Source organism: Bubalus kerabau, chromosome 13 (genome assembly GCF_029407905.1).
Source record: "Bubalus kerabau isolate K-KA32 ecotype Philippines breed swamp buffalo chromosome 13, PCC_UOA_SB_1v2, whole genome shotgun sequence".
Lineage (NCBI taxonomy): Eukaryota > Metazoa > Chordata > Mammalia > Artiodactyla > Bovidae > Bubalus > Bubalus kerabau.
The window spans coordinates 52132568-52147042 of NC_073636.1; the positions used below are offsets into that span (position 1 = coordinate 52132568).

Here is a 14475-nt window from a genome sequence, read left to right on the forward strand (position 1 = left end):
ATCACTCTTATACCTTACCTCCCAAATTCCAACCTTTCAGAATGGCCTGTGACTAGTCAGAACAGTTACAATAACCTATCTACTCTTCTGGCTGCTAGCATAGATAAAGGCTCTCTAATCAAAACTGTGTAATGAAAACAGACCATAAGAAAGAGATGAGTGCATATAGAAATTTAATGCACAGTACAAGCTGTATTCTAATCAGTGGAACAGATGATTTCTCTTCCAACTCTGATATGCCATAATCTGCCAGGAAGTTTAGTACTAACCCACAATGAGGTATCAAGCAATTCATCCTCACTGTGTCTCAATTTTCCCCAAATCAACAGAGGACTAATTAAAGCATAAAGATTCTGTGGCTGCATTTTTACTGTATCTGAAAACTGACATATTTCAGTAACCAAAAGTGAACACCAGGTTTAATTTTTAACTTCATATTGGCTTACTTAGTATCACATTATGTAGTCTGGATTCAGGAGAAGGCAATGGCACCCCACTCCAGTACTCCTGCCTGGAAAACCCCATGGATGGAGGAGCCTGAAAGGCTGCAGTTCATGGGGTCGCTGAGGGTCGGACACAACTGAGCGACTTCACTTTCACTTTTCACTTTCATGCATTGGAGAAGGAAATGGCAACCCACTCCAGTGTTCCTGCCTGGAGAATCCCAGGGATGGGGGAGCCTGGTGGGCTGTCTTCTATGGGGTTGCACAGAATCGGACACGACTGAAGTGACTTAGCAGCAGCAGCAGTCTGGATTCAACTAGTCAATTTATTGCTTGAACCAAATAAGCACCATCTGCCTCCCAGTACCCCTACTCCAGTACTCTTGCCTGGAAAATCCCATGGACTGAGGAGCCTGGTGGGCTGCAGTCCAAGGGGTCACGAAGAGTCGGACGTGACCAAGCGACTTCACTCTCACTTCTCACTTTAATGCACTGGAGGAGGAAATGGCAACCCACTCCAGTGTTCTTGCCTGGAGGCCTGCCGTCTATGGGGTCGCACAGAGTCGGACATGACTGAAGCGACTTAGCAGCAGCAGCCTCCCAGTACAGCAGGTATTCTTAGAAATCCTGAATACTTCTGGTCACATCGGCCATGTGAAGGTAGGCAGAGTCCTCCAAAGAGGCTTGGAGCAATGAACTGGAAAGAACTGCTGCATCTGCAGCAGTCTCAATGTCCCCAGCCCACGCTTCTTCCTGCCTCCCTCAAAAACCACAAGAACAACAACTACGTGAAGCACAGCTGGCCCAATGCTGGTGCTCAATTAAGGGAACCATCATTCAAAACATGTGAATATCTTGTGAATCAGAGTTTCTCCTTAGGTAAATTACTTCACAAAATTAAACTAACCATTACAGCAGAAATTAACACAACACTGTAAATCAACTATACTAAGTAAGAAAAATGTTGAAAAAATATTAAAAAAGCCATGGTTTTTTTTCCTACATGACTCCCTTGTCATGCCCTCCAACCCTACACATACACACAGAAACATATAGGCTCAAAAACTCCACTGGGATTATACAAAAATAAACACATTATAACCAATTTTTAAGCCATTTCCAATTTTGATTCATGGTTAAACTACATCTTATGATAAATTGTCAACTCTCTGAGTTCATATAAAACCTCCAAATATTTTGATAGAAAACCCACTTATTTGCTAATTATTATTATGGTACTAATAGCTGCCATTTAGCAAATGCCTATTACCTGCCAAGTCCTATGCTAGGAAAACATATTAAAGATGAAAAGAGCTGAGGCCAGGCACCCACAGGTTAAGATGATAACAAAATGTACCCACTGCTTTTCTGATGAAAAGCATCAACAGGCATTTACTAGAAAACTTTAAGGGTTTTCCTTACTGAGGCAATACATATTACAATTTAAGATAACATCTCAAATTACAATAAAAAAATCCTTCCACTCTAATCTATACTTATCAAGTGTTTCTACTATAAAACCATATTTATTGCTAAGTTTCAACTAAGTGTTTACTTTGTGAAAGATGTCCCTTTTTCCAGTCTCTAAGTTTTATTCTTCCTTCACATCTCCAAGATAGGTTGCTTTCTTTTTTTTTATTTTATTTTTTAAAATTTTTATTATTTTAACAGCAAAACATTTTGTATCAGGGTATAGCAAATTAACAATGCTGTGATAGCTTCAGGTGATAGGTTGCTTTCTTATCTTCCCTCATCCAAGGTCAATTACCTCATCTAACTTGCATTGTGACAAAATAAAATTTGAAAACGAAGGGAGTCCTAACATAATATACATAGGCATTATAGCATTTAAATAGTTTCAGGACTGATAAAGCTTATCAAGACTGATAAGAATTTTAAAAGATGAAGTAAACAACAGTAATCACAACAGAAACAAAAATGAGAAAATTAACAACATGATTAGACTATTTTAACAAATAAAAATAAGGTACAAGTCACATAGTCACTTTGGAGCTCCTTTATAAGACAGATGCTTTTCCAGGGGCAGATTTATGAAGAGCTCTGAGAATCTGGGCCAGACACTTCCAAATGATGCAATGAAACACAGTGCAGACTTCAGATAATACAAAGACCTGAACTGTATGAACCGCCACAGACTTGATCTATATGAAGCACCAGAATCTCCCACTTCTGTTCCCATAACTAAGTTTTTTTTGAAGTGCCCTCTTTTTTAAAACCTTTCTTCACCACTCAGACAAAAGACAAGAAATGCAACAACCTAAGCACCACAAATGATAGCAAATGACAGAGGGTATAAGACAGGAACTGCACACAACTTTTGTTGTCCTATGCACTCAGACAACACCAAAGACAGCTTACTTCTAAAACCACATCAACAAACATGGCATTAGAAGTAATTCAAATCCACATCAAATATTTTAAATATAAATCAGTAAATCCATACCTAACATAATTCTGTGAAACACAAATGGGATAAAGTAATCCTGCAAATAATATGTAAGTTCAATATCACTTCACATTTTACTTCATTTTCATTTGAAACATAAGAGAAAAGGAGCAAGCACTTCTTCAATTACCTGTTGTATAAGACTGCCGAGTGGCCAAATCTGTTGACATCATGGTGGAGATCAGGTCTGGGAAGCACTGACCATCGGTCACAATCTAGGAGCAAGAAAAACACTCTTCAGAAGGGACCATTATCCATAATCAATGGAGATCGGCATTTTCTTTGGGAAAGAAGACTGTAATAAACATAAACACAGCTCTCAGTTTTTCTTAGTCACACCATTATTTCTGAGTTAAAACTCAGCAACGACAGATCAGCAGGGCATGAAAAAGAGGTAGGACTCTACAGCAATTCTAATTAATGAATGCAATGAAGACTCAGCACAACCAAAATTCAATAAATAAATCTAATTAGTGAATGCACCCAACTTCCATGACATCCTTATCACTCACTCTGTTGCCCATCAGTATTATCCACTACAATGTATTCTAACTTAATCAAATTTTACATTTTTCAAAGCTTACGTAAGTAAAGCATGTACATTCCATAATGATTTTCCACTCTATGTTGCTTTGCCCAAACTCAGTAACTAGAATAGGAAAATACAAGCAGAAAATTAAAACTACAATAATAATAATAATAACCAACTTTATCTAATTTTTAAAAGGTCCTTTCCTAGATCCTCCAGATTTACTTATTTTCCTTTGTTTCTGATCCAAGCTAATGACTTCTCTTCTGGACCTTAATACCAACTAGTGTTGCTGAACCATACCAACCTCTGACTCAATGTCTCCTACTCCCAGACACGCAGACTTTCACACTCACACTCAATCTAGACATTTATTCAGCCTTGACAACAAAAGCTTTCACTTCTCCCACCCAGCCTAAACTCTGTGGTGTTCCTCATATGCAGAACAGAGGCCATCAACTCCCACAAGCCTCCTGCTTCCTTCCCTAAAACCAGTGTGGCAGGAGCCCCTCCTCTTGTCCTGCTTGACTTTTACCACAGCATTTAAATATGCCCAAGGAGGAATTCAACTTACCCCTTTTCTTGCCTTCACAGACAAGGGTATTTTTGTTTGTTTGTTTTTAAGTGAAATGTTTTAAAACATTTCAGATGTTTTAAACTGCTGTGTTTATCTCAACATGCATTACTTCTCAGCTTTCTATAATCTGGATCTTTCCTGTGTCTAGAAGGTAATAAATGACCTCTTGGTTGTGAAATCTGAAAGACTCTTCAGTCCTTATTTTACTTCATCCCTCTGTGTGTGTGTTGGTCACTCAGTGATGTCTGACTCTCTGCAACCCCATGGACTGTAGCCCACCAGGCTCCTCTGTCCATGGGATTCTCCAGGCAAGAATACTGGAGTGGGTTACCATTTCCGTCTCCAGAGGATCTTCCCGACCCAGGGATTGAACCCAGGTCTTCTGCATTGTAGGTGGATGCTTTACCCTCTGAGCTACTAGGGAAGTCATCCCTCTGTAGCCACTGGTAACTGCTTCCTCACAGGTCCCCAGTCTTGCCTCACGTGTGTCCTACTTCGCCAACATGCTTTCGCGGTCTCCACTCTCAGGCTTCTTTATGGATCTATCCCTTGCTTCTTTGCTTGTTCCTAATGACACATGCTCCCTATAGAAAGTTCATCCTCTCCTACATTTTCCCCACTGATTTCTGTACCTGTCTGTCCCACAGTCACCTCCAGTTGAACATGCTCTCAAATTCAATTTACTCACTTCCTCCCAGATTCTATCCTTCTAGTTCCAGTCTTGAGGGGGAAAAAAAAAAACAACCATCTACTATGGCCCACACCAGATCAGATAAGGATGCTGTCACTGCTTTCAAAACACAGATTCCTAGTAATTCTCAAACCCATTTGTCTCTTTATCCTCACTGTTACTTCCACAGCCTTGGCTCAAACCCTCCTAAGAACTTTGATCAACAGCCTTGTTACACATCTTACCCCTCCCCAACTACTCATCACAATGCCACACAGAGATCTCCCTCAGACACAAATACAGTTCTATTACCTCTTCTTTAAGATTCTTCAAAAAGCATAAACCCTTCAGCACGACACAGCAAGTCCCTCAAGTTCTGACCACACAGCTGCTTGCTTCTAGCTCTGGTTGAAGCCACTCGTCTCTGATGTGCTGCTAGGATACAGCCAGAACTAACTACTCAGAGGCCCCAAATTATGTAGCATAGTCTGTTAACACCTCTGTGTCTCTACACATGGGGTTCCTTTGACTGAGAAGTGCTACCTAACCTGGTCCAGCTGACTTCCCAGTGTTCTTAGGACCCAGCTTGCAAGGCCCTTCTCAAGAAGGCTTTCCCTATCATGGGTAGAACAGACAGCTAGTGGAAAGCTGCTGTATAGCACAGAAAGCTCAGCTCAGTGCTCGTGATGACCTAGAGGAGGAGGAGGGGGCCAGGGAGGCTCAAGAGGGAGGGGATATATGTATACATATAGCTGATTCACACTGTTGTACAGCAGGAACTAACACAACATTGTAGAACAATCATACCCCAATTAAAAAAAAAAAGAAGACTTTCCCTGACTGCAACACTTATACCTAGGAATTATGGGATGTTCACAGGTGCTCTCATACGTTCTTCTCAGGCAAATAACACCCTAAATTGCAGTGATAGTGTCTGCTCGATTCTCTGCTTTCCCCACCATGAGGCCAAGGACTGTAACTTATTCCCTTTACAATCCCCAATGTACAAGCTCAGTGGCTTGCACTTAAATGTCTGTTAAAAAAGAACATCTGATGATAGTTACACAAAAGAATTTCTAATATTTGTTTTGCATGAACCAATATTGCCCTCTTCTGGTCAACACAATTACCACACCAAATATTTAAAACATGCCTGTCCAAGTATTACATCAAGCATGTCTGAAAACAGTTTCAAGGGAATGAATAAAGCTAGACTTACACCAACTCAACACAATGCTAGTGGTCACAATGACATAATACACTATATAAGGCTTTTATTTATAACACAGGAGAGCCCAATCACCCCAACCCATCAAAGGAGGGACTTTAAAAGAATCTGATATAGAAGTAATGCTTTTTAATATATTACGATCAGTCAATTTAACATAAAAAATTCCATTTGGACCTCTTTCAAACAGCTTGACCACTTTTAACTACAGATATTTTCTGTTTTAAAATGCAGGTTATGGATAAAAAAGATTCTTGAAGCTAAAATGGCTTTGGGAAACTTACCAATGTCATAAGCCATGAAATCTGAAGAGAAGCATTTGGCCCCATGGCTCATGGACGTGTCATTGTGTGTGTTTCCTCCAAACACCAGCATGGTTCCACTCACTATCACAGCTGTGTGCAAGTAACGGAAAAATCGGCTGTCCTTAAGAATGGTCCTTTTGAGTTTATTTAAAAATAATAAATACAAGGTTAGTTCTTTAGAATGTTTATCATCTATTTGTTAATACAAACATAACGATTTTCTCAACTTCAGATCCAAATATGCAAATACTTTTACATTTTTCTCTGTATATAAGTAACTTTCTCAACAATAAACACGTAAAATCAAAAGATGTAGGAGAATTTTGACTCAAACTATGTTGAGTCTTAAAAATGTTAATACCCTATCACTCTATAATTGTAGTTTCTGAGTAGAAATCATGTGATATATAGATGGAAGCTTACATACAATCTTCATGAATAAGACAAGAGCTAGAAACCAAAACTTTTAACTGTGTAGGCTCAGTATACCCACATGATAGAGTATTACACAGTTACTAAAAATAACAATTTTAATGATAGATAATATACATGTAACCATAGTGGGGTCTCAAATATGTAAGGAAATACAAAAAGCAGAGAAACTATTGCTTTATAGTTATTTCATAACTCAAATTTGCCATATATTTATTAAGATTAGCATACTTTGTATAGACCAAAAGAGAGTAGAATGAGGCGAGCTCTAATCTTTTAGGTACTGAGGCCATCTCTGTTTGATGATTTCATGGAATGATGCCAATAACTGACCCCAGTGATAATATCTTGGTCATCAAAAAAAGGTTAAAAAGCAAACTTAAGTACAACAGTGTGCATAAACTCAGCTATGTAGGACAGTTTATTCCTTAGGACTCTGAAGAACTAAAATTTTACAGTGGTACTGAGTGTATGGAAACGGAAAAACAAAAAACAAAACACAAGGTTCTAATCAACTTACTACAAAATTATAGATACTACTACTTTATCACTTTCTGCTTATTTCACAACTTATAGATACTACTACTTATCACCTTCTGCTTGTTTCACAATTTCTCTGATTACAATGATGAAGAGAAGTATCAGAAAGGCTTGAAAACAAAACTGGAACACAATTTTCCCAACAATTGACAGAATTCATATCCTAAAGTGAAAGCTCAAGAAAAAGCACCCACCACATCTGGGTGTCCACATCGTATCTGTAGAGATCATCTGCAAGCCGGTATTTATTGGCACTGAAAGCCTTGTAGCCTCCGTGAATATACAGGGCCTTGGTCCTATCATCATAGACACTGCTATGGCCATAGCCGCCTTGGACAAGGGCACCCTGGGTGTGTAATATACTCCATGTGTTCTTATCTGGAAAGAGCAAACAGTTCAAGGCAAATGTTGCAGGATCCTCCTCTCAAATACTTAAAATTACCAATTAGCTTAAGACAGAAGATATTTCGGGAAACTTGATACACATAACCTTAATCATTTTTAAAGGAAGGCCACCTAAAACTTTATACAAATCCAGGTGGCCAAACATCTTTGGCTCCCTGCCAAATTGACAGTAACAAATACATACTACTTTAAATTTGACATTCAAAAAATATTCACTGAAAAAAATATACCTACCCAAGTCATATTCCTGCACACTGCTTATATATCCATAGAGAGGGCAGTGACCAAAGATAACCAGCATGACCACTCGGCCATTTTTCAACGTGACAATGTGCGCCGAGTGCCCAACCACTGCATACTGCTCCTTTGCTTTGGGGGACAACAACACCCATGATTCATTATGAATATGAAACACTCTCAACTCATTGGTCACATTCCCTGTTGAATCAATTTTTCCTCCATACATGTAAATTTTATCCTGGGGAAAGAATGTAAACAAAATTCTAAAAAATATCAAAAGGATCAATTCTAAACACAAAGAAGTGAACAGTTCAAAACCTCAATATTATTCTTAGCTTAAAAAGTGTTAGTGAAAAGCACCTTTCAGTGAAAGAACAAAATAAATCATAATTTTTATCCCTAATACTTGGCCACTTTTCTTGGATTTCCTCATACAAGATTTTTTACAATATAAAATGATTTGGAAAAACAAAGTTGAAATAAACTACAAAACAGGGAAATGAAAATGACTATTCAATTACATTGTAATTCTTGGCTAAACTTGCTAATGAATGTAAAAGCTAATCTACACTAAGTTAATTATTAATCATTTAGTACCATACTCATAATATCCCAGTTTGACTTATGAATCCATTTAAATCTCTTAGGTTAGAGTCAACTTAATTTAACCAATTATGTACCCCTCAAATATTAAAGCTTTCCCCTAATTAAAACCAACAATGAAGTCAAAATCAGAGAAAGCAGAATGAGGATTACCAGGGGTAAGAGGGAGGAGGGAATGGGGAATTATTGTTAAATGAGCATGGAATTGCGATTTCATGAGATCAAAAGAATTACAAGATGGATGGTGATGATGACTCCAACATTATGAGTGAAGTTACTATCACTGAATTGTACACTTAAAAATGGCTAAGATGGTAAATTTTGTTATGCATAGTTTACCACAATAAAAAATATTAGGGGAAAAAACCCAACATTAAAAGCTATCAATCCCATAATATGATAAAATTAACTACAGAGGAGTTGAGTTTCTAGCTTAGCACAGAGTGGAGACGTTTTACCTGGTATGATGCTAAAGAATGGCCATATCTAACCACCACACTGTTCACAGAATGGTTCAGTGCAAGCCACTCCCTAGAAGCAAGGTCATACCTACAAAAGAAACAGATCATATTTTCACCCAAACAAGGAAACAGAACATCTTGGAGTCTTTATTTGTAACCTAATCCACTTTGGAGATGCTCGTTAAATCTATGATGGATGTGGGGAGGTACCTGAGCAAAGAAACCTAGTATCTGGGCCTATTAGGCATTTGAGAACTCAGGAAGGGGCAGCGGGGCTACACTGTCTGGGAACGAAAAAGAAAACCAACTGAATTTTCTAGTATTTCCTGAAAACTTCTAGATCACTTGCAGGTTGCATTATAGTCAAGGGACTTTCATTACTATAACTTTTCTTTCATTTAACCATATAAAAATAAGTGAAAGTCACTCAGTGGTGTCCAACTCTTTGAGACTCCATGGACTAAACAGTCTATGGAATTCTCCAGGCCAGAATACTGGAGTGGGTAGCCTTTCCCTTCTCCAAAAGACCTTCCCAACCCAGGGATCGAACCCAGGTCTCCCGCATTGCAGGCAGATTCTTTACCAACTGAGCTATCAGGGAAGCCCCATATAAAAGTAAAAACACATACTGAAAAAGGGATGACAACTAGGTTTAAAAAAATTCCTAGCCTTTCCTTTTCTTTGCCTAATTTGTATTAAAAAAATTTTTTTATTGGTGGATAATCGCTTTACAATGTTGTGTTGGTTTCTGCCATATAACAACACAAATCAGCCATAAGTATATGTATGTCCCCTCCCTCTTGAACCTCCCTCCCACTCACCAACCCATCATACCCTTCTCGGTTGTCACATAGCACTGGGTTGAGCTCCCTGTGCTACACAGCAACTTCCCACTAGCTATCTTTTTTAAATATGGTAAAGTATATGTTTCAATGATACTCTTTCAATTCATTCCCATTTACTTTAAAAAGTAATATTTTCAAGTTAACTAGAAAATCATTATTCCATCTCAATTATAGTATGAATACATTTAAAGAGCTTTAAAATACAAAATGACCACATATTCTGTCACCTAGAAATGAATATTAAGTAAACTTTCTTCCATATATTTTTTATGGATACATACAAATAGAAGAATAGATTGATAATATACATTCATACAAAGGGAGTCATAATATAGGTGATAATTTTAATAAAGTGTTAACTTTAAATCTATATAATTTAATAGAAAAAAGAGACCAAAGGGGAACCAATGCTATTTTTATATTTTAAATGTTTACTTTCTATAAGTTTTCCTGAATACAATTTTTTAAACTATGAAAAACATTATTATATGTAAATAGGGTATGTTTTATCACAACATAATAGCAAAAAGGGAAATAAGTATCCATCAATAGTAAATGGATTAATCAATTATAGTACATCTATATAATAGAATAAAAAATAAATATGCTCAAGAAACTTATTAATATAAATATTGAAACAATGTTAAGCTAAAAAAAGGAAACTGCAGAATATTGTTTCTATAAAAACTAAAAGCAGAAAATTTATTAATGCTAAATATGTTCATATATATCAAAAGTCTCTTGTGTGTTATATGCTCAGTTGTGTTCAATTCTTTGGGACACCATGGACTGTAGCCCACCAGGCTCCTCTGTCCATAGAATTTTCCAAGCAAGAATACCGGAGTGGCTTGCCATTTCCTATTCCAGGGGATCTTCCTGACCCTGGGATCAAACCTAAGTCTCTTGTGTCTCCTGCATTGCCAGGCAGATTCTTTACCACTGAGCCACCTGGGAAGCCCATATTCAAAATCTAAAGACATGTATGTGAACAAATGACACCACACTCTCAGGATACTGACTGTCTCTGGGATTTTCGTGGGGCATGCAGGGGTCTTAACTATATTAGCAATGTTTTATTTTCTAACCTGAATGGTAAATGTATTAACATTATTTTTCTCTAAACCCTTCCCTTTATCTTAAAATATTTTATACATGATCTGAAGCAAACATAAAATGGTGACATTCATTAAATACAAATAACACTTAAATCAGTACCAGCTATTATTTTATGTATTTTAATATTCCATATTTTTAAAAATACATGAAAAATTATTTAGAGAGTAAATTCAATTTAAAAATTATACATAATTTATTTTTGGACAGACTCCACTAACTTCCTGCTTTGAAAGTTAAAAACATTAGCACCTATATTTCCTCCCATTTTTTCTCCTAATTTTTGTTCTATTTACATTGTCCAGGTTCAAAATCATGCACATTCCATTCTATAATTTGAGTTATATAGTACTGGATCTACATTTTAGCTGAATCAACTTCTCCTTCTTGAGTCTTTAATTATTAATTGGCTACATTTCACTGTCAAATGGCTTTTCCAAGTGGAGCCCCTATGTGCACCTTCACCTAAATTCTTTCATGTTGAAGAATATCTGCTTGCTAGCTTGAGAGGTGAAGGTGTATAATACTCATGGGCCATCCTTTCTTTCCCACACACCTTGCTGATGCTGCTCCCCTGAATGCTGCTGGTACTGAATGTTGCCAATGGAGGTTTGAGGCCAGTCTGATTTTTTTCCACTCCAGGGGTTTGTTTTTCTGCTTAGAAGTCTAAGAAGTCTCAATCTTTCTCATTCTCACCCCCTCTCCTTTCTTTCCTCCCTCTCTCACTTTCTCAATCAATGCATTTCTCTATTTCCTGCCCCCCCCGCCCCCCCCTAACTTTTTTTTAAAGACACAGTACCATACTTTACTTATGGTATAAATAATTTAAACACATCTGGGTAAATGTTTTTAACAAAATGAGCTGCATACTACTGCAACCTTTATGGCAATCTACAAAGCGTTTCCTGAGAAGAACTAGCATGACTTCTGAAAAACACATATGTATCTTATGCTCAAGTTTGAAAGAGAGGAGAACAAAAACAGAAGGAAATGGTGAGAGCACAGAAAAAGTCTCCACATGACCCAATCCATGTCTCTTTCAAGTGACATGGAAGGTGCTCAATCTGTATCTTAATGCATGTTTCTTTTCCTCAGTCAACATGTCAGCCCAATAGCTGGTCAGAGACACTAAGGTGCTGGCTGCTGCGGCTGCTGCTAAGTCGCGTCAGTCGTGTCCGACTCTGTGCGACCCCATAGACGGCAGCCCACAAGACTCCTCCGTCCATGGGATTTTCCAGGTGAGAGTACTGGAGTGGGGTGCCATTGCCTTGGTCCCTATAATCTGGTTAAGATGAACTGCCAAAGACACATAACAAGTTGTCACTCTTTTCACAACACAGAAAAGCAAACATAAGACAAGAACAATGCTGATGCAATAAAATGTAAGAAACACCATGTACTAAATAAATGCTCCTTCTTATGGGAGCTGAGTCCAAGATAAAGGAATATTCAATAACCAGTTCTAAGACCTGGACATGCAGTTAAGCAAAGACAAACCTCAGGAATTCAGAAATAGGTGTCGTCCATAAAGGTACAGCCATTTCTCTCACAAACTCCTCCCTGATGGCTGGTAACACAATGCTCATCCTGCCACAGGGCACATACTCTGCCCCTCCCAGTGGCCTGGTATTTCAATCTCAGTTTCTAGCCATCCAAAGACCACAGGATACACTCTGCAGAGATTGAACATGATCTCAGCCAGAAGGAGGCAAAGAACCACCTGAGGCTTCCCACCCAATAACTTGATCAAATTAGGTCTTATCACTCAACAATTATAAAATTCTTCCTGAAACATCTTGTGCTGTTTCAATCCACTTGTCCTGTTAGGTTCTCTTCTTCAGTCACAGCAACTATCTATATTATATTGGATCTTCTGTCTCCCATATATCTTTGCTTTCCTCTAATTTATCTGTATTCACAGGAATCATGTCTATTGAGGTGTCAGCAGTTCAATTTTCATTCTAGGTCTTGCTGTATGTAATTTATTTGTATTTCTTTACATGTGTAACCTCTCATTTCATCTCATTTTGTTATTATTTTCTCTTCCAGCTTTTTTCTGAATTCAGATTCTCATTATTTTGATTCATAGCACAAAGCAGTTGGAAGAAATCTTCTGCTTTCAAGTTTACTCTTCCTCTATGATCAGTTCTTGTCAGTTTTATATGCTGTGTTCTTTCCTTTTTACTTTTTTCACCATAGACATTTGCATTTGCTACAATGTCATTTCTTTCATCTTGCTGCGGTTAGACTTAGATTGCTCTTCAGATATTACATTTCCAAAGTATGCGTGATTTTTCCTTTTTCCACTGTATCTAAGACAAGTTAATCTTTCCATCCTAGTTTTAGTGTGAGAGTTGGCATTTTATGTTCTATCCCCTTCTCTGAAAGTCTAAAGAAATGTTGGGGCTCAGATGTGGGTGGTGTGTTCAATCTATTAGAATAATATTTCCAAAGTCTACTTGCCTTTTAGATTTTGTTTAAGTGTTCTTCCTCAGAGATCAAATTTTGGGATATCCAAATTACACAGAAGCTCTGACTTCTGGGTAGGGTCAGCCACTTAATCAATTTCCCCACTCTTTACCTGATCCTTCTCATCAACTACTTCTACTATTCAGTTAAAAGGGTTAAAAAAACAAAGAAAGAAAGAAAGAAAACCCACAGTGATACCCAATCAGTCTTCTTCTTTCTAGATTTGGGGCTGTTAGTGTTAACTCTCAGAATTTCACCCGTATGGTTTCTGTAGGGTAAAGAAGGAGTCCATCTTACTGTTCCTATGTGCCTGTTTTAAGTTTACTGGATCAGGTGATACTCCTTACCTAGTTGCTCAATTTCTAATTTTTTTTTAACTTAAAAAACAGCAACAACAAACACTTTTTGCTCAAGGAAAGGAAATTCAGTGATGAAGCTTCAATCGGAAATCTTAAACCAGAAGACCAAGGCCATCTGTTTTGCAAGAGGACCCTTAGGTGATATAAAGTAGGAACTGTTTTTTAATGTAACAAAGTTTTGGGTTAATAGGGTCGTAGAGAAAACAGAGTGAGGATAATTCCTGAAATATACTTATCAAAGAGTATCAATAATGATCAAATTTATGATCTAAAGTTCCAGAAATATTTCTTCTCAAAGGTGTCACTGTATTTACTTTTCACGAGTCAGTAAAAATTTATCTGAAACTATATTAGTATTTACACAAAATACATAAAGCTGTAAAATCATGTTTTGATCAATTACAAGTAGAAAACATGCTAAAAATCTAAAGAATAAGTGTGGAAATATATTTGTTAATTACTCCTTTCTACCCATGGACAATGCCAAGTAGGCATTGTTAAAGTCTCCCTCCTCCACTGCTGTCATGTCTAAATCCAGAGTCTCCCAAAGAGCTGGAAAATTATGCAAGATCTTCATCACAGGTTTGAGTTTTGAAAAAAAAAAAAAACAGATGTGAGTCTGAGGAGTCATTCTGGGCAACAGGGAATGCTCACAGACTGTGTGGTAATGGGGGATCCAAACACCAAGTGCTCCAGAGGCTGCATGTTCATCACGTATGTCATTGTGGAAGAGGTGGATGCAGCCATGAATGCAAGGCCACAACGTGGATGGAAGAGATGTGTAACCAA

The 14475-nt window shown here is 37.6% G+C and overlaps 1 protein-coding gene across 2 annotated transcripts in view; it reads right to left on the minus strand.

The window, feature by feature from the left end:
• Positions 1–14475, minus strand: part of ATRN (attractin) — a 189079-nt gene that overhangs the window by 91337 nt on the left and 83267 nt on the right. For both annotated transcript variants that reach the window (XM_055544325.1, XM_055544326.1), the window contains exons 7-11: positions 8898–8988; positions 7831–8074; positions 7386–7569; positions 6199–6353; positions 3041–3125 (exon numbers count right to left, since the gene is read on the minus strand). In XM_055544325.1, the coding sequence (XP_055400300.1) occupies positions 3041–3125; positions 6199–6353; positions 7386–7569; positions 7831–8074; positions 8898–8988 (759 nt within the window). The remainder of the gene's footprint in view (positions 1–3040; positions 3126–6198; positions 6354–7385; positions 7570–7830; positions 8075–8897; positions 8989–14475) is intronic.